General features: G+C 47.4%; 1 protein-coding gene across 1 annotated transcript in view; it reads right to left on the reverse strand.

Moving 5' to 3' along the window:
• Positions 1-15695, reverse strand: part of CABYR (calcium binding tyrosine phosphorylation regulated) — a 153001-nt gene extending 137306 nt beyond the window's left edge. The window contains exons 1-2 of the mRNA XM_085605750.1: positions 15585-15695; positions 12679-12835 (exon numbers count right to left, since the gene is read on the reverse strand). Of these exons, the coding sequence (XP_085461876.1) occupies positions 12679-12826 (148 nt within the window). The 5' untranslated portion in view covers positions 12827-12835; positions 15585-15695. The remainder of the gene's footprint in view (positions 1-12678; positions 12836-15584) is intronic.
• Positions 15696-23711: the final 8016 nt, after the last annotated feature.

Genomic DNA, 23711 nt, shown 5'->3' on the forward strand with positions numbered 1-23711 from the left:
TAGTAAATATGTCCTTTTTCACCAACGCCCTCCCACATTTACTACTAAAGCATATACGTGTGTGGAGACTCGACAGCCAGGACAGAGAGCTCAGCAAACATACGTATAGGTAATTTGGAGGCTTAAACTCTGCACGTAGTTTATGTTTATGAACTGCATTTTGCCTACAAAAAATACTACAAAGTATAGTTTGTGAAACAGGCCCAATATGTCTTTAATGAGAAAAAAGAGAAAAAGTAGATCCAGTGCATTCAGACGCTGCAATGCCGGGTCAAATGAACCGCTAAAGTGAAGCCGCCAGCAGGTACAGCATACTAACACACACACTGCGTAGGAGGATGCTCTGACGAGCAATAAGAGTCGTTCATACACGTAAGTAGAATTTCCTAACTGCATTTCACAGAATCAAATGTGTTATTGCTGACCATGCTGTGAGCCCTACGTTGAGAAATAATGGAATCCTCATGAAGTTCTGATAAAACCTCTTAATTACTCATAGCAGCAAAGTAAAGATAACACTCCAGTTACTTACCGGTAGTTTTCATTGCAATTAGCCCTACTCGTCCTTGTTATTTTTGCGGAGATATCCACCTCAGTACTGGAGAAAGAACAGGGAGTAAGGGTGCTAACTCTGCCCACCCATGTGAGTTCTATAAACGTTGTAGGCATTCCTGACTTTACAAAGCCAACTGAAGACCAGAAGCAAGTGAACTGACACCCATGTTCTGAAGGCCGCTCCTTTCAACCTCCAAGTCGATAGTGGTAGTGGTTGAAGAGGCTAATACTCTGATACTCAAAGAGGGAAAGGAGATACCAGGATCCTCCAAGGAGGAGAGAGACATGGATTGTAGAAGAGGAAACCAAGTCTTGCAAGTTCAAGAAGGGAGAACCACTTTCACCTCTACTGCTTCTTCGTGACGTTTCAGAAGCCAACAATGAATTAAAAGAATAGGAAGAAAGGAATAAAGAGGTTAAGAAGGCCATGGTGTAGAAAGGGCATCTACTTCCCAAGCTCCTGGAAGTCAAAAACTAGAATAGAATGTGGACAACTGAGTGTTCTCAGGAGAAGTAAAGATGTTTACAAATGGCTCCCCAAATCTCTGGCATACAGAACCAAGAACTTACATACAGATTCAGGAGGAGAGGAAAGACTATGCTAACTTATAGTGTCTGCTGTAATATTGTCTTTTCCCTCGATCTGAACTGCCTTCAGTGAGACAACATTCTGCCCATATACCACTCCTCAAAGCTACTAGATTGAGGAATGTAGACCCAAAGACCCTAGGCAGAAAAGGGAAGTGGGCCGAGAGCGAGAAGCACTGGCGAGTGATCAGAGAGGCCCCTCGGAAGAATGCAGGCATCGCGAACCCCTGCACACTCGGTAGAGGGGACAAAGATTAGGTCAATCCGGGCATGAGAAAGGTGTGCCGCCGAAGTGTGGGTATATTGGCGATCGCGTGGGTGCCAAACCCTCCAGACGTCACACAGGCCCTGGGCCTCAGCCCAACACGCTAACTGCTTCGCACGAGTGCTTCTGGTGAGAGAGACCGGGCCCGTCGAGTCCAGATGGGGTGTGTAGACAGCGTTAAAATCTCCCCCGAGGACAAGCGACCCCGCCGGAGGCCCCGGGAGGAGATCTGCGGTGTAAGAGAGAGCGGTCTGCAACAGGGACGGCGCTGCGTAGAGGGACAGCAGTTAACGGTCGCCCCTCAAGAGTACCACACACCGCAACAGCCATTCCCTGGGGGTCTAGATGCACCTGAGTCAGTACAAAAGGAAAGGACCGTTTAAGCAGGATAGCCACCCCCCGGGAGCCCCTAGCAAAGCCTGAGTGCCAGACCCTATCATAACCGTAACAGGCGAGAAAGGGACATTTACTACCCAGAAGGTGGGTCTCTTGAAGGAGGAGCACGTCAATCTCCGCACGCTGCGCATATTTGAGGACTGCCGTACGTTTGAACCGATCCAATAGGCCATTTACGTTCCAGGACAATACGCGCATGGCTGCCTTAGGCAGCCTATCCAGACTTTACCTAGAAGGCACATATGGGCTCCCCACCCCCCTGCCTGAGGTGCTGAGGAAATAGTATTAGAAATACAGATCAGACTGAGATTTTAAAGTTTGAGATTACGTCCATCAGGTACAACACGAGGAGGACGGCTATCCCTCCCCCGCCCTCCCTTCCCCCGTCCACTTTTTATCCTATTTGCAGTTTTTCTGTGGAGCATCTGAATGTCAGTACATAAAACTTTGTTGGGACAGTGTTGAACTCTTGAATTAGGACCAGAGTTGTACAGGCTACAGGGTGCTTAGCTAACTATTGATGGTTTCGTTTACACAACACCAAAAACTGAAAAAAACATATATGCTATTCCATTCCATCCTGCTGAATCCACAGATGTGTTCAATAAAAAGAATTACAAAATAAATAGTGAGCGAAAGCGGTGGATCTAGTGTCTGGAAGAGCATGTAGGGAAGCAGCACCAAATGCAGCGCCAAGGCGAGATGCTCTACCGACAGGGAACCTAGCCCCCCCACTGACGGTAGGCAATGAGCCTGTTGCTGGTCACCCGAGGCTGAGGCGTTCCCCAGAGGAAAGATATAATGTCCCTGTCCACTGTACGTAGGAGCGAGAGACACACAAGCATGGGGATTTTGTACAGAACATAGGTGAACCTGAGCGGAGTCACCGTTCTGACCGACTGCGTCCTGCCCCATAATGAGTCCAATATAGGTCCACTTATCGTAGTCCAAGTAAGCACGGGCCAGCAGTGGCTCAAGGTTGTCCGCCGCCATACGCTCCAGGACCCGGTTGATGTAAATCCCTAAGTAGTGAACGCGAGAGGGCTTCCACTGGAATGGGTAGGAAGACACAGATGCTTAGGTGGCCATCCGAGACATTGGCAAGGCCTCAATCTTGTCCCAGTTGATCCGGTATCCTGTGGAGGCCGCAAAGTCGGAAATGATGTCGAGCAGGGCCAAGATCGAGCGAGGAGGTCCAAGAGCGTTGTCAAAATGTCATTTGCATATAATGTTGAGGCTCTCCACCTACGTTGGGATGGCAGTTATCCATGGTGTTTGGCAGAGGGAGGAAGCTAACGGTTCCATGGTCAGGAGGAAGATGAGGGGCGACAGAGGACACCCCTGACGCGTCCCTTAGCAGACCAGGAAGGGGACCAGGAGAAAACCCCTGCAACTGACCCGGTTAGTGGGTGACTCATAAAGCCACCTGACCTTGGCTATAAAATCATCACAGAGAATCTGAATCTTGGGAATGTTTTCTTAGCGTCCAGGGAGAGAGCTAGGGCATCCTCCAGCAAGCGGACCATAGTGAGTAGATCTGGGAGCGGAGGGGATTTCAGGATGAGTGCCCACGGACAAAACACACCTGTAAGGGGTGGATCAATGTCGGGATCACTGCCCGGAGGTGTGCTGCCAGAACAAAAAGGACCTAAACATCCCTGATGAACAGTGATATGAGCCGGTAGCTGTCACAGAGGGGTGCCTTCCCAGGCTTGGGGAGGATGACGATCCTAGCCATATTTGAGATCGAACTCAGGGATCCCACGTGTCCCGCATCCTGGAAGGCCTCGTAGAGGAAGTCCACAACTTCCATATCTGCCCACTAGTTGAATTCCGCCTGGAAGCCATCTTCACCCGGGGCCTTATGGGTCGGGAGGTTGGAGATGGCCTGCGCTGTTTCCATCTTGTTGATCTTTCCCTGGAGGATGTCCTTGTCTAAGTCATTGAGGCGGTGGAGGCGTATGCCATCAAATAAGGCCTCCAGGCAGGCGGGGTCCGCAATCACCTTCGGAGTGTATAGGGCCTGGTAGAAGGTCGCAAACTCATTAGCAATGTCCTGCAGCCAGCAAAGGATAGTACCTGCCATCAGCAGACCTGATGAATGAGATAGCCAATGCCTCCTCCTTCTGGCATAACTGGGCCATCAGTAGTCTCCCCTTCTTGTTTATAGTGCTGGCCCTTCCTCCTTTGCAGCGTATACTCAGCCTTGGATGTATAAAGTCCATTGAGGTCCAAGCGGGACTTCTCTAGACGACCGCGGAGAGGGGTTGAGGGATCTGCAGTATTAGAGGCAGGTGAGGGACGCGGTCTCGTCCTCTAGGGTTCTCTGACACACAGCCCTGTTTTACTGGCAAGGGCAGAGTCTCCAAAAAATTGGCCCTGGATGGTCACCTTTGCGTCCACCCACAGGGTGCACAGGGAGGGGACAGAACTCTTGTTATGCTCAAAATAGGAGGAAACTTGTGTCCGGAGGTGGGATTTGCTCATGGGGGAACAATAGCATGAGATATTGGGGGGCCATGGTTTGCGGCCCCGGGGATGAAAGCCTGAGGTCCAAGGAGAGGAGAATTGGGGAGTGATCTGAGATTGTGCCATCAAGGATCCGTGTAAGGGCAACCACCTGTTGGGAGATGACAAAATAATCCAGACGAGATTGGGTACCATGCACCGGTGAGAGGAAGGTAAACTCTCAAGTCGCAGTGCGGGAGAGATTCCAGATGTATACAAGACCATGATCAGCGACTATACCACCAAGTATGGCCTGGTCAGCGTTCTTCATAATCAGTGGGCAGGTGCGGTTCCATGACCACATCACAGGACAATTTCCATTCCACCCAATGAGCCAGTGTGTATGGCATCAATTTCTGTTAGTAGGTGATTAAGCTGAAGAAGAAACTGGTTTAGCCCCCGTTTGCACGTATACTGACCCTGCACAAAGGGTTCTCCCCCCAAAACAGAGTTTGATGAATGTGTAACGGCCATATGGGTCTATCCATGTCCTGAGGACAGTAAAGGGCAGATACTTACACTAAAGAATCGCAACACTGCATTTCTGGAGCTTCCCGTACCAGTCTGCCGTGGCAGGACGGTGGCTGCTGTGGATCATCTGCACTCTGACTCCTCTTCAGAGGTGGATCCCATAAAGGAGGGCCACATCGACATGCTTGTAATGGAGGTATTTTTGCGCTTGATCGAGTGAGGCCATTCACATTCCGGAGGTTTGGGGGTCAGGGAATGCAGACGGCCACAGAGAAGGACGCTAAAGAAGGGAGGAAAATTGAGAGTAGAGGAAGAAGTGGGACCAGAAGGAAGAGGATGCAGTGAGAGAAGACAAGGAGGGGACATCAGGTGGAAGAGAGGAGGAGATAGAAAGGTGGAGGGGAAGGGGCAGATGAGGAGGAGGAGGAGGACAACACGGGGAAACCCGCAACAAAATGCGGGAGGAGGGAGATGGAGGGGAAGTCGGGAAAGAGGGATTGAGCAGGGGCAAGCTTATGAGGAGCTTGGGTCCGGCTCATTGGGAAAGTCCGGAAACCATGTATTGTGGATCCAAACTGGGACCCACACAGCGAGAAAGTCAGCCAGAACAGATGAGGAGCCGCGTCGGCCAGGGAGAGGTGAGCTGGAGAGTGGTCACTGGGGCTAGGGCGGAAGGGAGATGAGCAGTGAAGCAAGGTGAACAAGAAAGGTTACCCAGGCCCCCAGAGGATATCCAGATCCGCAACCAGCCCACCCTCCCCTGGAGGGTGAGGTGCAGCAAGGTTTCCCCAAGAGCAGGCATTCGACATGGAGCATTTCAGGATAAAAAAAAAAACAAGGAAAAAATCCTTGCAGGGCTGGGTGGACAACAGGCTACACCCCGCACAACCCATTGCCAACATGGCACAGAAAACAGAAGCAAAGTCAATAAACAGTAGATCAGCATAAGACTAGCCCAAGGGGCAGTCTCTCAAAAAATATGGCAATATTCATTTATCTGTCCAGATGATGAACAGGGCTCAGGCAAGCAGCATGCAGTTCAGGCCTGCAGTAGCAACTGGAGCAGGGCGGGGGAGGGGGGTCTTCAGTCCTCAAGCGGGCTGTGCTTCAACGGGGAGCGGAATTTGTTGAGTCCTCTGTCCTGTGTAAGCTCTGCCACCACCCATATTGCCTTGTCTTTGCCACTCTGGGGACTGCCTGGCGGTCCTGTAACCTGTCCAGGTGTCAAACCCCTCGGGTGCTTCGGTCCTCACACACCAAGGGGAGGACGTCCTCTTAGCAAAGCCCCACCAACGATTCCACAGGCGCTGTCACTGTGTCCATCCCCTGGTCTTGGAGGCCCTCCAGAAAGGACTGCAATTCCCAGGGATGAAGGGAGTCCTTGGACCTTCCGTACTTCGAGATCCTCATGTGTGTGGGTTCAAAGAGGCCAAATTTAATATTCAGTTTGCGCAGTTGTTGGAGGGCAAGGAAGACTTTCCTTTTGTCACTGGTTTCCCGGCAGAAGTCTGCCACAAAACAGATCTCCTGGTCCTCAAAGTCATACGGGCCACAAGTACAGGCCACTGAAAGTAGTCGCCAAACCTGCTCATAGTGAAAGAAGGCGAGGATGAGGGGCCGCGCCTGCCCCGGAGCCACTGAGCATTGTGGGCCAAGTTGTGGGCCTCAGTCAGCCCCATGTGAGTGGGGAGGTCTCTGTAGAAGCCACGGATATCGGACCCCTCCACTCGCTCCGCAAATACTGAGAAATAAATACTCCATGTGGCTCCGGTCCTCAAGGTCGGAGATTTTATTGAATAAGAGCCACAGTTCCGAATCTCGGTCCAGGATGAAGTTTTGTTGCTCCTTCACAATCGACAGGCGTTGTTCAACAACCCCACCAGTCTATCACTGAATCCAGCTATGTCGGCCCAGAAAGACTTTGATTTCCCAGTGAGGTCAGACATCTTGGTATCCATGCTCTCCAGACGTTGACCCACTGCACTGCGGTGATCTCCTGAAGGATGTGGTCCATCATGGGATCTAGAGCAGCGGCCAAAGCCTGGATGATCGTAACAGGTGGGGCGGTTGTGAGACATGGCTGTGAGACCACCTCTGTGAGGAGCAGTTGTTGGGTGGACTTACCGGGAGACATCGCTGGTTCTGGGGACGAGAAGAGACACAACTCCCCAACAGTACGGTTGATGGCCCCAGCAGCTGGATACGTAGGCCACGCTGTGATGATAGGAAGATTGTGGCAGCCACCAGGAGCCGCCCTGGTCAGAAGGCAGGAGAGGGAAAGTGTGTGAGAAAGAAACCCCCCCAGAGTACCCCAACACAGTTATCAGTGCCAGGCATGAGGGGCCCTGCAGCTCCACTCCGACCCAGGCGAGAGGCCGTGCTCTGGGGTTCACAAGGTAGTCTCAGCTCTATTCCATTGAAACAAGGGGGAGTGCGGAGTCACAACAGGCAGGGATGAATGAAGAGTATGAGAGGCTGGGGCAGGCCAGGTTGTCAATTACGGTTGGACTCAATGATGCTCCAGTTGGACCTCAGAAGAGGGGGCGGGGCGGGGCGGTCAAGCGCTCTTCCTTGGGGGGCTGCCGCTGTGAGATGCATGCCGCCCCCCCACCAGTCCAATTCACAGAATGTAGAGGACCCCAATAGGGCCCAAGTCCAAGTGGGTCTCTCCTAGGCCGTATCTGACAATGCACTCCAAACACACCAATAAGGCTCTAATACGGGTCCACCCCCCAGCTGGGCTGTCCTACACCCTTGCGGCAGGCCCGCAACAAGCCAGACGGGCACTGTCTTACATGGCAGGGTAGCTTCAGAGGAAGCTAGGTAGATGATTACCTATAGTGCAAAGAGGGGTGGCAAGCATAACGTGGCAAACAAACCTGCCCCAGGCTGCGTTGAAGTCACACAGCCTCTCACAGCGTGGCCTCGTGCCTCAGGATCTCCAAGAATGGGGGAGCGGGTCCGTGAGGTTGGTGCAGTGGTCGGGAGGTCTGCCAGCAGAACCGGGCTGGTCCCCTTAAGACCCGTTGATCTGGGCAGCAGAGATTGGCCCAGGGCAAGGCCCTTGTAACAGTATGAAAAGGGGCTGTGGGGCCTGAAGATGTCCCAAGGCCCAGCCACTGGGTGTTGTGCTGCAATGTGGCTGCAGACGCCGTCCCTGGGACGGTGGGGAATGCGGGCCCCACCTTAAACGTCGCAGCCAGCTCAATCGTGGACGAACCAAGAGTCTCCTCACATTGGGAGACATCTCCGGGGCTCAGGCCTCCATGTCAGCGTGAAGAGGCCTGCGGGCCCTGGGCCCGCCCCAGTGCTGCAGGTTTCATGGCTGAGGCTGAGACAATGCAGTATTTGCTGCAGATGCAGTCGCAGTAAGAAACTCAAAGCGCTGGCCCTCCAGATGGGAATATCCATGGTCCAGGACTGCGGTGGCCAATCTGCATCCAAAGGTGGGGCCCGGGGTCCTCGTGGGACAAGGGCCACCTCCCCCCGCATCTGCTTCAGGGGCACTGCAATAGCCTCTGTGGCTCTAACGAGCCACAGAGCTCACTCAGCAGGCGGCCATCTCAGGTCGATGACCAGACTCCGCCCCGTAGCTTTAAACAGGAGATCAGTCTTATAACCCTTGGAGCACACTAACTTGTCTTGGGCACAGGAGTGAGATCAGGTCCAATCTTCTAGGCTCTTCAGGTCACAACAGCAGGTTCATTCCTCTTCAAATCTCCCAAAGGTCCAGGAGTGTTCTGAAGCGGGTGTGTGGAGATGCCACGTTTATGCTTGGCATGAGCTTGTGGATTGAAATGACCCTGAAGGTGCCCTAACAAACACAGCAAAAGTTCCTGCTATGGGCATTTTCAAGATGGCTGACGTCTTTGGACACTCACATCAACCTTGGGCTCTGAGAACTGGGGATGAGCACTTTGCTAATCCAAGCCCTCCCCTTCCCCTCCACATCTAACACTAAACCCTAGTTTAAGCAGACCTGAAACCCCCAACAAACTCAGACTCAAGTCTGGTAGCACAAAGGTGAGCTTTCAGCAACCAAACAGCGTATACACAGAAATTGTTTTAGCATTACATTTCCCATAGTTCAAGTGCACTCCCAATGTCATATGAACAACCACTGCACACACGTAAAGCAGGTCTTAACATTCCATTTTAGGATTTAATCCTGTGATAACAGTAAAAGGCCCACTCTGATGGAGACCAGTCTGGATGGAGGAAGAAAAGGGTGCAGGCTCGAGTCTTATCTACATCTTCCTGTGACAGAGTAGGCCGCAATGAAGTAATTAGACATTGGTCCCAGCCCATTGCCCATTCCATCAAGGGCACAACACCTCCCTGCACCCAAGAGCTTTTGTCCCTGTCGTGGGTCAAGTTCAAACCTCAGTCCCGATAACTGAAATGCTAATTACTGGCTGGCAAAAGAGAGACACCAAAAGGCAAACTCAGCTGTCTGACTTTTGGCAGGGCAAATGCGTCTTTTAAAACATCTACCATATTTATTACAAATCCGACTTCAACAGTCAATTGGGCTTGTAATAACCACGTAAAACAGTATAAAAATTCAATTTGTAGCTGATTCCTAAGCGGATATAACATTAAACTTTATATTGCATCCCAATGCTTTTCTATGAAATAGCCAACCCTGCAAAGTGAAATTAGCTTCGATGTGCTTGTCAATGTGTCTTGAACATGTTTAAAATTAACCTTTACATGCTCTACTTTTAAATAACATGCACCCTGCCCTGAATGTTCAGAGCGGCTTACCAGGAGTGGCTATTAAATATTTAAAACAGGGTTTTCAATGGGTTATTTTGATTGGTCAAACTGGGAATTTACACCTGCACAGCTATGCATGCTACTGGAGGCAGGCCTGCAGTCATGTTTACATTGTCACTGCAGTGGGTGGCACAATGAGTGATGCAGTCCATTGGTGACATTTAAGTTACAGGTTAGTCATGTACAGCAAATGAAAACTAAAATGTACTCTTCGTCCAGACTGACTTCCTGAAGAATATTACCTCCCCATAATTCTTGCTTTATTGGTAGGCACCTGCATCGGAGTCACTTAGCGTGATGACTATTTTCATGCATTTAGAACGACGCCATGTTCATACTCTGACCGGTTCACTTCACTGTATCAATCCAAATGATGGTAATTCTTAATTCAATAACAACGTTTCCATGCATGACAACTATGGATCCCAATGTATGTACACCAGTATACTAGCACAGCACCCCCCTTTAACTGGTAGAACCCTCACTGTCTGACCACCAGGGTGCCATGTCCCACCTTTTTGACAGGTTTTATGACACTTTTGCAAGCCTAATGTATATAGTCTTCATGAACTTTAACATGATTTTTTTTTTAAACATTTTTTATTGATTTTCAGGGTTTCGCAATACAAAAGTACCATAATAGACGTTTGTAGCATCCTTATTCTTTACATACCGCACCTTGGTTCGTACATAATACAATTCCGTCGCTACATAGATACATTCTTTTGTACCCTAGGATAAGTGTTTCGAGTCCTGCCGGGGTATCCACCCCCTTTATTAATGTCTTTGCAGTATGTATGCTTTTAAAACAATCCCCAACTCCCCCCCCCACGTTCTACCCCCTTTAACATGATGACTAAATAACAGATTTTGTTTTTCTCTTTTGCTGCCTGTTTGAAATATTCATGACTGTTTAAACGAATTCATAACATTAAAAAATGGAATAGATTTGTGGTCTATGCCTTCTCAATCATTCTTCAGAATGTCATTATTTTACTTATGGGATTCAATTGTGGAACTGTGGAATTTATACACAGTCTTGAAATAAACCCAGGCCTGATATCAAATCTTTGTATACAGCCAACATCGCTTAGGCAGTAAGAAGCACAAAAAGACAAATAAAATACCTTTCTTTAATATGACAACATGGAATTATTTGCTCTCAATATACTCAGAACTCTAATTAAAGTTTGAAACTTGGATTCACAAACTACATATGACTAACCGATAGCCTTGGTCACTGTTCTGTATGAGGTTGTGGGTTTGAAGGGGTATAACCCACCTATAAGTTAGCCCTGAGACACCAATTTTAGCCTTGTCCAGGCGAAGTAGATCCCCTAGATTACTACCCCTTTTACTGCAATCATTTAAATGAGAGGCCCGGGGAAACCTGTAGGTACCATATACTAGGGACTTATATGATTGTTAATTATACCAGTCAGGGTTTTGCCAATGTCATCATGTTGAAAGGAGGAGCAAAGACATGTTAGCACTGGTTAGCAGGGGTAAAAAGCACAAAGTCCTACAGCAAGCAAAAACAGGGTTCATCAAAAAAGCAAACACCTTGGGGTGACCCAGTAGGAAAGGCACATTTCCAACAATGATCTTTTATCTGTTATGTTTGTTACCTTGGGATGGGAGCACAGAGTAATGATGTAACAAATTATACACAGCGACAAATGTTTCTGTGGTAATTTCAAGTTCTATAACAATCATATTTTATATCAGAGGTTACGCAGCTTTTTAGATTTCTTACCAAACATAATATTCATAAGCATTCAGGCCATTAATAATTTATTACATAACCAGTTTATCTTCTATGGCAACTGAGCTAATTTTTCCATTGTTTTCTGTTTTTTAGACTGTACTCACTTGGGAGAATCCCGACCTAACTGGCAGTCCAGAACAGAAGATAATAACAAGCATTGGCAAAACCAGGTCTCAGCATTGAAGCCTATTGGCTCTGCCATTGGGTTTTAGCCATGCTGCAAAGCATCCCTGATGCGGTGCAGCATGGCTTAATATTTAAAAATAAGCTTTTGACACAGAAAGCTGTCTCACTGTGTAGGCGCGTGGCTACAAAATGACACAGGCATTTTTGTTTATTTTTAGCTACCGACTGAAACTGATCAGAAGGTAGCTTTAGCAAAACCTACAAAAGACCCCCATAACCTGCGAGCTAGTGTCATTAGTTTTACCAAAATCTCGTTTGAAGATTTTTTTTCTGTAAGATAAAGTTTGCTGAGTGGCCGCATGAAACACGGAAGCTGCTGAGCTAACTTTGCTTACCTTCAGAGGAGCCACTGTAGCAGTAGAGTGGAAAGACATCATTGCTCTTGGGTGACAAGAATAGCAGCTATGTATGGCCACAGTTGAAAATCTCAGCTGGTCCACTTTTCATTCCGAGGCTATTATATTGAGTACCAGTCAGCTGGGAAACAATAAATCAGTCACGGCTGGCATCTATGGGGAGTGGTGGGGTGGGCAAATGGGCGGTGGGTAAAAATAAAAACCACTTTAAGCACAACGTCCTCCTCGCTGCATGTCCTCTTCCTGCTGAAGTCCGATACGAACCTCAGCCAACTGCCTTAGCCGATCCTGGCGCTGCTCTCACCAGCATGAGAAAAGGGCCAAGATTGGAGGGAGCGGCCTCTCTCGCCGCTACCGAGGACACTGGAGCCCTGCACTTGCTCTGACCCAGTTGTCTCAAGACAACTGGGTTAGAGGTTTCAAAGTGCGCATGTCTGGCTGACCGTCGCAAGACAGCCAGCCACAGAGAGATGCACACTTTGAAAACTGCCCAGGAAACCCCACCCTCCCCCTGATGCCGTCAGTCTGCAAGCCCTACCCCGTACTGACCCTCGGTTCGGGGCGGAGGATAAAAAAATTAAATGGTAATAAATTAACTTTATTACCATTTTATTTTTCAGCTCTGAGGCTTTTGATGGTGATTTGGGAGGCGGGGCAACACTCTTTCCGCTCTTACAGAGAAGTCGCCCCTGCAACTAACACTTATTAGCCAGCACCAGAATACCTCAAGGCGTGAACTTTTGCTATACAAATACACATGCTATGTTATGTACAGGCTGAATTTTGAACGTAAACTTTAAACTTACACTCTCGGTATTGAAGTAACTCTGTAAAATATGTAGATGCAAACTGGGCGATGCTATTTGGCTGTATTCTCAGGACGGCTCGACTGAGTCCCTCCAATAGAGTCTTCAGTCCATAAGGGACAACGAGTCTTGGCTTTGTGCTCATCATTTTGGCAGCCTAGAAAATACAAATTGTAGTCATTAGTGCTAATGGTGAGACTCTCGCCACTTTAAAATTGTGTTTGAACTCAAATTCTCCGAACATTTTGTAAACTCTTTAATTAGCCTTAAACCAAGCCTCCCATGACAACCTTGCGCCCCTCTTGCCCTCCCAGAACCATTTTCTGTGCAATCAGCTTGCGTCTCACCCACAGCAGGCTTACCATACGACTTCAGGTCACAAGGACAACTGCAAGGCATGGTCTTTACGAGTGTGAGTTCAACTGGTTTTACCACTGCTTGTTTACTTTGCGGTTAAAGACCCTGTTGCTTCTGAATATTTGGGTTCCGGCGAGATGGAACACAGCGCATCAATAAGACCGTACAGTGCTTGCACTTATGACACAACCCTACATTCCCTTCTATACTTCAAGTTGTACCATTCACCAAAACCTACAAAATATTAACTTTTTAAAGTGAGACATTCTGAAACCACAATATCTGGTTATCACCGTTTGATTTTTAATGTTTTTTAACCTGGTGAATTAGTGTAGCCAAGTCAGAGGGAACTACAGCACCTTATTTCCCCTCAGCATGGCATCTTTTGTCCCTTTTAGGTTCTGCACCCTTATAAGGTCAAATGTTGTCAAAATCTCTATTCCATGTGTAGTTTGGTCTTTGCTAAGAAAAGTTTTGAAAACCTTTAAAATAAAAGGGGAGCTGCTTCAATAAGTGGATGAAAACATGTACCTAGACTTCCCATAAAGTGGGAAGCAACCAAGCGTTCTGGCTTGCATTTCAGCAAAGTCAATAGTCTTGCCTGTGATATTGGGCCACAGGCCTTTTACTTTGCCAGCGCTGTTTTTTTCCCAAGATGGATGCATGGTGTACGTGCCTGGTGGCCATAATGGGAGGCTTTTTGAAAAAACATTCTGAGATGGCCAATTTGCAAGAGTGGTCATCTTGGAATAGTTTTTCATAGAGCCTAAGAAAAAGCCTTCCAAGATGGTGGACATACAAGGGCACATTACCATGCATGTGCACACAAAGAAGGCATCTTGGAATGGTTTTAAAAGGCCAGAAGGCAGGAAGGACATGGTGATAAATTTGGATTCTAGCCATTTGGGCTGTGGATCAGAATGTGGGGACGGGTGAATTGGGAGTTCGGTGGTCAGATCATGAAATCACACTACGCATAAATTACCTAGAGCCACTGGCAGGTTCTTTTGCGATACGGACCATCACCAAACACAAGGTCCAAAGATGGATCCTTCTAAGGATGGACGTTTCAATGGTATGATATCTGAATCATCTAGGAGGTATAAGGCTGAAGATACTGGCAGATTTGGCAAATTGGTTCTAACATGTTTGCCAAGATCACAGATTTCAGTAGTGGAGAACCTTCTGAGTGTGTACAATGAAAGGGCAGACTTGGAGTTGTACCATTGGATGGATTTAAGAGATCGGAATCTGGACCTGTCAAAAGCTTGGTGGCTGAAGGAGTGATGGGGTTTGTGCCAGCTGAACTTTCCTTCCAGAATTAACTTTCAAATGGGAGGCATTTCAGTTGGAGGGCTAAATCTGGGGCTCTGGCAACGGGGGCTTTTCTGCAAAATTGGCAACTACTGGTGAAATATGCATTTCTGCTGTTCAGTATGATTGTGACGACCTGCATCGCTCATTATGGAGTTTTGGGGCCGAGGCACACACAAATGCTATAAGACTGGCTGGAGTAGGTGATCAAGCTGTTGTTTGGAACAGGACTTACATCCCGCTTCTGCAGATGTAGTGCATGCTTTTAATTTTCACTTGGGCCTAAAGTGACAAGGTAAGGCATACAGGACCATATCAGCGATTTCAGTTGGTCACAAATATGTAGATTGAAACCCTGTGGAGGAACACCATTTGGTGTGCAGACTGTTGAAAGAGGTAAAAATGCAGACTTCACCTCAGCCCGGTATGATACATTGTAGGATGCGAACGAGGTACTGCAGATGTTTGCGAGTTGGCCGGACAATGAAGAATTGTTTAAAGAGTTATCTGGTGACGTTACTCTGTATGGTGTGGCGGATGTATTAGGCATAGCAGATTGTTCCTTTTCTTCAGAAGAGATAACTTGTGATAGATATAAGAATGAAGATTAATAACACAGCAATTGTCTTATCCAGCTTTTCCAGATCAGCCCAAGATTTTTAAATACTAGCTTTGCCTGGAAAAAACAGGACGCTAGATTGGTACCACAAGCTATGGCACATTCTGGAGATTGAGAAAAGCTCTCATGATGTCAAGGCCATAACTGAAATTCATGAAGTCGTTGCCCCTCTAGAACTCCATCAGAGACATACTGGTCCCATCACATACCCAAGTAACATTAAGGGTTCTTAAAATGATGCCACTGGAAGACAGCTTGTTGGCAACCACAAACTGAGGTGGGGAGGTACAGCACTGGAACCTCGCTAATTTGGGGTAGCAGCACTCTTAGAAAAGTGTCGTAGGGGGTATAGGGAGGCGCAAAAGTTGTACTACTACTCCGTTTTACAAAACGTCAATATAAAATATTATTGAGTTATATATAAATAAATGACTGCTGGTGCAGCTTACTGGCAGAATCCTCCACCTTTCCCACTTCCACTCGACGGCTCTCTTCACCACTTTGACTTTCTACTTGATATTTGTAGAGATTTGAGAAACGGAAATAATTTTTGCGTGGAAGCGTCAGTGAGTAGGCGCAGCAGTGTATAGAGAACTCTGGCGCCCCTCTGCCCTACCTGTTGTTGCGGTCACTAGCATGCCTTAGTTGTTGTCTGCTGCCTCCACCTGCCCCTCGCCCCTCCTCCTGGTCTGGCCTCCGCCGTGCCTACTGCTGCAGCTTGTTGTCTTCAGTCCCCCTAGGTCCTACGGGCACAGCGAGCCTTTTATCTGGCCTCTTACGCGGCAGCTCCATTATTGCGCGGGAGGCGCGTCGCCGAGACCGCCCCCTGCAGGGGTAGGCAGGAGGACGCCGTTTACGCGCTGCCACTTCATAAGGAAAGCGGATGTAGTTGGGCTCAGTGGCCGACGCGGGGACGTGCCGCACCTGCAAATCAAACCAGCTTCCCTGACTGACTGACTGTTCTCAGGCAGCTAAGCTTCCCCACTGTGCCGCGAGAGACGTTGCCAGAGCCACTGATTTATCTGGAAGGTTCAAGACTCCTATCGCCCTCTTTCCTAAAGTAATAATACTTAGTTTTTGCCGTGGCACTATAATGCCAAAGTGTTCATCTATTTCGCATAATCTAAATAAACAGTGTAGGGTGAATAAGCAGAATTTTCACGATCAGGGGGGAGCCCCACGAAGTAGAACTTCACTAATACGATATCTTTTATAAGACCAATGCTGATGCCGTATGACTTGCTTACTTTCTCCTAAAATATGCACGCAAACTCTGAAGAACCACTGCTCTGTTGGGGGGAGCTTCCCAAACATGCCTCTTATAGAAGCACAACACCCCTGTGTCTGACAACATGTTAAAGTCCATACGCATTTAAGTATGGCTTAATATTACCCTGTTATAAAGCCAAACACTTATGTATTTTGTTACATGGAATATCACAGATTACCTTTATAGACAAAGGGTTTAGTGTCTGATGGTTGCCTTCTGGAAAAATCTAATCTCAAAACTAGGTATAAATTGGCAATGGTGACAAGCTACATGCCTGTTTGGTGGACTGGAGATGTTATCTCCAATGCCATAGGTCTAGCCTGCTTATTATGAAACATTATGACAAAGACAGTGTAATCATTTTGGTAAGCTTACAAAACCAGGAAGCCTTTAAAGGTTGTTTTTTAACCTCTTTTTATTGATTTGTGTACATTTTATACATAAGAATGAATGCTGTGCATCACGTCATATTTTCCTACATGAACGAGATCCTTCTAATAAGTGTCAACAATATAACATTTCAAAAAAGCACAAGTTCAAGCATCACCTCTTTCATTTTTAGGGAAATTGCACCATGAGGTTCCAACATTTTCATACCGGACAAATTCAGAATGTCTGATGTCAGGAGTGTCTCCTGAGCACAGCCGTTCAGCTGAGGTGGAACATGTCACTCTCCTGAGCCCTCTGCCCTCAGTCTGTATCTCAGGAGTATGATATTCTGAAAAGCTTTGTGGTATCTCCTTCTACATACCCGAAAGAGGGCACCTATGCATCCCGCTGGCCTCCTCATGCAATATATTGCTTCTTCCTCTGCCTCGGCTCAGTGTTCCACCTTCACCTGCCACCTCTCGAAATTAGGACCTGTTCTTGCCTCCAGGTCCTGGCTATCAGTTTCCTGGCCACTGTCCGAGTAAGATTTATCAGTTTATTTCTCGCCTTCTTAGGTTTTGGTCCGGTGAAACCACCCAAAAGGCAAATCTCAGGTGTTACATCTATCTTTCTAGCAGTCCACTCAGGTGTCTAACTATTTGTTCCCAGAAGAGGCATATCAAGGGCAATCTCAGACCATATGAACAAAGTCACAGTCCTTCACCGACATCTCAGGCATGGCCTCAAACCTCCCCCAAAAAATATCTGTATTCCTCCCTGGCGAGAGGTATGTTTGATGTAAACTGGGTAAACTTTAGTCTAGTGTTCGGAGACACTTTCTGTGTATAAGTCAATTTTCCATCCCATTCTTTATCTATTACATAATGGCCTAGCTCTTACTCCCATCTTCCACCATGCCTTGTTAAACCATTTTACTATCCCAAAAAGCATTTTATAGAACCAGGTAATCAGATGATCCTCATCCCCACCTGGCAATATTAACTGCAATGTCCTATGATGTGGAGGTTCTTGAGCACCTAAAAGCCATACGTTTGAGAACGTGTGTATCAGAGCCCCATCATTCAGAAATTGCCCTGTCGCTAGGTTATGATCTTGTATTAGCTGCTCTAGCAGGATAATGGTGCCACACCACAAAGCAGTCTCCAGCCCTGAAGAGTGCCCACCTCAGTCCCTTGTGTTAATTTTTGTGTTGTAAAAAAGGAATTGCGGTCCCAGTGAGGCAATCCCATCAGTGGTAGGGCTGGAGCATATAGCGGGCAGTCCCTAATCAATGTGACACATTTTTTCCAGCATCTAAGGGCCACTGATAATAGTATTGGTAGTTTCCGGGGTTTTGTTGGTTTACGTATCAAGAATGAGACCAATGCCTCCTGGTCTGGTTCCCTCCTATGCTTCCCTTTTCCACCACAAAATGTCCTATCTACCCAGCATGCGATCCATTGAAGATGTGATGCTTGGCAATTTAGATCATAGTCCTGAACACTCAAACCACCCTTAGTGACTAGATTTCTTAGTGTGTCCACTGCTACCATCTGTCTTCCTGTGTCCCAAACCAATTCTCAGATCAGTGTATAAAGCCCCTCGAACCACTTTATCAGGAGCCACACTGGTAAATTGACAAAGCAATACAGGAACCTGGGCAGTTGTCATCTTTGTAATGGCTATCCCCCACATCATTAGAAGCGGCAGTGTCCTCCAGAATGCTACTCTAAGTGCAATTCCCCAGTTCCCTCGTCTTAGATCCATCAGCCTATAGTATAAACTCACCTCCAGGTATGTAAAAGTGGAGGGGTCGAATTCATCCCTAATTCTTCCAGCTCGGGTGTTTCTCCTTCAAGAGTTACAGGAAAAATATTTGTTGTGGAGTTAATTGTTTTCAGCCCGGAGACTACTCAAAAAATTTACCTCTGGATTAGATCTTGCACCCCATTCCTGACATAGAAAACTAGGTCATCATATGTATGTCGCCCCAGAGTGGTATTCCCCTCTCCCTAGCATCCACTCTAGCCACACAGCCAATGGTTCAATTGTTATCGTGAAGAGGAAACGGAAAAGAGGTCCTCCATCCCTTCCTTTCAAAGTACCATGGAATATGGGGTATTGGGAGGACACATAATTACCTGGTCTGACTCATGCCACAGGGTTACCATAAAGAACCTTTATCCATCGGATCCATTGGGTTTCAAGTTACATACGAGTCATGGTGGAAGTTAAAAAGAGACATCTAACCACATCACAAAGTTGGTTCTTCTCACATTGTCTTACAGCCTATCAATAGGTATTTCGTTACATGTAGTTTCACTGATTACCGCAGTAGGCTAGGGCTTTGGCTCCCCACCCTCACAAACCCCGGGGTTTTTCACTGCGATGCTTTGTATTCAGCCTGGTTGAGGAGTTGTATATTGTTTTGAAAGCTGTATTTTTCTATTTATTTGTAATTATATAATTGTATGTATGAAGGTTGCCAATTTAAGATCACGTGGGTAAACTATAATGCCAATTTTAAAGGCTTCATCAGTTTGTTTGGAAATGTCATGCCAGATGTCATAGAAGTGACGGATGTGGAGAAGTGTGCCTCAATGGTTAGAGCGGCAGACCCTGATGCAGAGATCTGGCCCGCGACCAGGGTTCAATTCCCACCTCGGCGGGTCTTGGGCTCAATTTCCTCAGACCTGATAATTCTCGCCTCGGTGCCTACTCTAACCATGGGTCCCACTCTGCAACTCTGGGCAATAGCTTGCTTAATCTCAACAGCGCCTGGCTTCACCTTGGGGGTGCCCAGGAGTGGACATTTCACAGGGAAAGCCAGGAAGGGTTCCACAGCGGTATGAGTACAAGCGCCAGGACGCCCCGTCGCTGGGGCAGCAGTGTGCTATACAAGTACAAAATTTCATAGGTTTCATCTATTTATTATAATCTCTGTCCAGGCCAGTTGCTCTTTTCTGAGTGCGTGCATTAGTTGTAAATATTTATATTGTTGGCTGGGGGCTCACTGATATTCTTGTTGTAAACTTTCAAAGGATTTTACTTCCCCCTTGTGAAGGATATTCCTCAGGGCTTCAATACCCTCCAACTTCTGAAAAGCTTCCAACCTATGGACCTGTTCCAGGGTAGTTCCCTTCCATAACAGGGTGGCCCTTGTGCTCTTTCCCTGCCAACCAGTGGCTCTGTGTGCCTCGTCTCACACGTTCAGGGCCTAATTCATCAGTATGGGAAAATGCATTCTCTCCTTTTTTGCATAAATGTAACGAACATTCGAGACAGGCGACATGCGTGCCCTTTTGAATCACGTCGCTGGTGCATTGGGGGGAAGCAAACACCCATTCATTGATAACGTAGTTGTGTGACCCTTAGTTGGCCCTTAGATCCAGCAAAACGATCAACCCCATTGTAACAGGACCTATATACGGTCTGTAAAGCTATCTGAGGGGCACCGTTATTCCAAAGGAATCACCTCAGTATGCCGTCTAGCTTAGTAAAATTTGCTTCCAGTGTCTCATATGGGGTATTTTGCAGCACATACAATAATTGGTGCAGGGTAATCATCTTATACACAAATGCTCATCCCATAATCGTTAGCAGCAGTGTACACCACCTATTTGCATCCACTCTGAACTCTTCTATGACTCTTTCCGAGTTACAATCCAGGAATATGTCCCTATCAGTGGTAATCTCAATGCCCATGTACTTGAATACCCCACTCCTACCTTGGGGATCTGGCTTCTCCCTATTGCGTCCTCGCAGCCCCCCAACCCCCCAGCTAATAATGAGTTGACTTTTCCCAGTTGATGCAATACCCAGAATATCCCTCGAAGTTGTAAAATATCGAGAGGACCGCTGGGATCGCCATCTCAGGATCAGTAAAGTAGTATGTCATTGGCGTATAGTGAGATTTTCTTGGGTTCCCCTGTAACCTCTGGGAGCCCCATTACATCGGCTTTATAGAGCACCCAGCCCACCAATGAGTCCAATAGAGGGCGAACAAGAGCAGGATGAGCTGGCAACCCTGAGAAACAAAAACAAATTTTGTTGCGCGCTGCATCGCATTTGGCGATGCTGCGCGCGCAACGAAATTCGTTTTATTTTATTTTTTCGTAACTTACCTGCAATTGGCCGTATGCCGCATTTTGCAACCCCCCACCCTGCCCCTCCTCTGCCCCACGTCACCGCCCCGGTAACATGCCCTATACGGGCCATCGCTGCAAAGCTGGGCGTTCAGTAAACAGGCGCTAAGGCATGGATTCACGCGTTAGCGTGCCCATACTGATAGAGCGATAAAATTATCGACGCTTTTCGTCTGAAAACGGACGCTAAAGCGGCGATAATTTTATCACTTCGCCTTGCTGATATGCCCCTAAGTACTTCACACCGATTATCGCAGTTAAGTGGGGATGCCTGCCAAAAGGGAGCAACTGAGTGGAGTGGGGATGCAGCTGGCCTGTAGAAATAACCAAGAGGAAGTGCCACAATTTGAGGGTTGGTGTTGTATGTCAATTCTTTCACTCTCAAGATATTATGTACATATGATGGGTTCCGAAAATGTACCACTATGCAGTCCCCTGGAATATGTTTACGGCTCTGACCCACCCAGCCCACCATCCATACCATGAGGATTTCTTCCATATTCCTAACATCAAAATACTTGTGCCTATTCAGCCAGTGAACAGTTTTACTCTGGAGTTGGGCCCAGAATTCATCTCGGCCTGGCCTTAATGGGGGAAAACAAGATAATATCAGCACAAATGGACAAGCTGCAGGCAGTAGGTTCAGTAAGTCTTTGCAGGGAGCGTGGTTAGGCTCCCGAGCTCTTCTGGGAGGTGCGTTTTGGCGTTTCCTCTGAATACCTGTTTTCTCAGCGGGGTTGATAGCATCCACAACGGTAGCACCACAGACAGCCTCCGTGGCATCACTCAGCCTTACTGGGTGAAATTCTACCAGCTCGAACAGAAATTCCCTGTGATGTATTCCCTGCAGCATGCTTTCCCCCTTATTTGATGGTAAGTGGATTGGGCCTACAAAGTGGGAGAGGAAATAGTCCTGTTATTGTTAGCCTTATATTGATCAGAGAGTCCAATTATAAGTCCCTCTATATGGTCCTTACGTGCCTTTATAGGGCTCAGTTTCTGATCCAACATTGCGCTAAATTGGGCACTCAAAGGGGTGGTATTTAACATTTCCTGGGCTTATACAGCTTCAAAAGGCTGCATTTGCGTAGATTGGGTCACAGATTGAGGCTTAACCCAGGGAAGTAACTAACTCTGATGAAAACATTGAAAGGACAGGTGTTTAGAAGTAGATGCTGCGGTACGTGCCCTACGCACCTCACCTGGTTTCCTTCTTTTGTGTGCAGATGGGCTTTTACATGGGCTTTTAAGTGAGCTGGGTTGAGTAGAATCAATAATTAGCCCAACGACAGAAGCCCCAGTATCATCCAGACAAGTATTTAGTGGGGTGGGGCCAGGAACAAGATCTGTGCTACCAGTAGCACCACCAATAGAGGGACAGTGGTCATCCTCGTGCTGCCTTAAAGGGAGGTAAGATCCAAGGAACGTCTACGCTCAGCCAGTAACATTTCATTAGAAATTACCCCAACAGCTCTTGCCAGCATACTGTCAGTTGTAATGGGTGTGTGTGTGTGAAGTCACAGGTGCCCAGGCAATTTTACGCTTACCCATTATCACATGCCTTTAGCTCACCTGTGAAGTGTCTCAAGACCAAGGCAAATTGCTTCCAGGTCTCAAGGAGCATGAGCTCAGCCGAGCCTTGTCTGGCCACGCACTGAGGGACAGGAAAGTGCTTGTCAGTGCAATGCCACCACACTTGGGCAGTAGTAGCACACAGGAGGGCTGAGTCTTCCCAGCCCCACCACAGCCCCAGAGGACCAGTTAACTCAAGGAGGGTCCCTACTCCTCCACATTCCACAGTAGGCCCCTGGAGTTAGGGTTCCAGACACAATCTTGGGGATTCCCGACCACATGCACTCCCTATATGGAGCCAACAACTTACCATGTGATAGGGGAGCACTCGCCGCCCCCAGTCAATTGTCCCCTCGGTCCCGAAAAGTGTGCTTCTGCTGTGATTCCAGACTAGGCCGCTGGCCTCTCCCAGGGCGCCTGCCAAGGCGCTGTCACAGAGATGTGCCCAGGGCCATAGGGCAAAAGTTGCCGGATCTCCTCTCTCCCCTCGGGACTCACCACCGGGCGCACTACAGGAGGCGGGGGTCCTGCGACAGCCATGGCTTCCAGGGCGCTCCTTATCAGGTGTTCTCTCTCTTCACCTGCACTCTTTAACCACTGACCAATGGTCTCCGCAAGTGCTTCAGTAGTTCTCTGTTGCTCTCTTCTCAGTGCCCATACGCCAATACGTGTCCCGGTCAGCAGGTGGACCCATGGGGGGTGGCACAAGCTTTGAGGCACCCTCGGCTGACTTTGATGGCCCCACTGTCTGCTTTACCAGGGGTTCAGTGGTGGTCGATGCACGCCTCCTTGGCTCCTACTCCAGGAGTGTCAGAACTTGCTAGAGCTGAGAATCGAACCAATGGCCACTATATATAAAACCTAGATTCCCAGTCTGTGCAACAGTAAGGAAAGCGTTGGACTTTGGAGTTGTTAAAATTAATATTCACACTTCAGTCTTTACAACAGGAGGGAAAGTAATGGACTTCAGAGGGGTTACATTTACTATCCCCACTCCAGTTGACTTCAAATGTGTAAGATTTACTATTCCCACTCCATTCTGTGCACAGTAGGGAAAACTTTGGACTTCAGCGGGGTTACATTTACTATATCCACTCCAGTCAAAGCAATAGTAGGCAAACTACTTAATTTCAAACACATTACATATTTGAATTACCTTATTGATTTAGAAAAAATATAAAACGCTTAAAATAAACATTATCTCTTACTATAACATTTACATATATATTACAAAAATAAAAATAAACCAGCTTACAAAATTCATAAACAATATAATCATTAATTTTCATTTAAAAAAAGAATGGTTATTTAATTATTAATTCATTAACATACCACCCTATAACCCTACAAATCTAGCAACCCACACGTAAGATATCACTAAATTAAA

This window comes from Triturus cristatus, chromosome 5_1, assembly GCF_964204655.1.
Source record: "Triturus cristatus chromosome 5_1, aTriCri1.1, whole genome shotgun sequence".
In the NCBI taxonomy this organism is placed as follows: domain Eukaryota; kingdom Metazoa; phylum Chordata; class Amphibia; order Caudata; family Salamandridae; genus Triturus; species Triturus cristatus.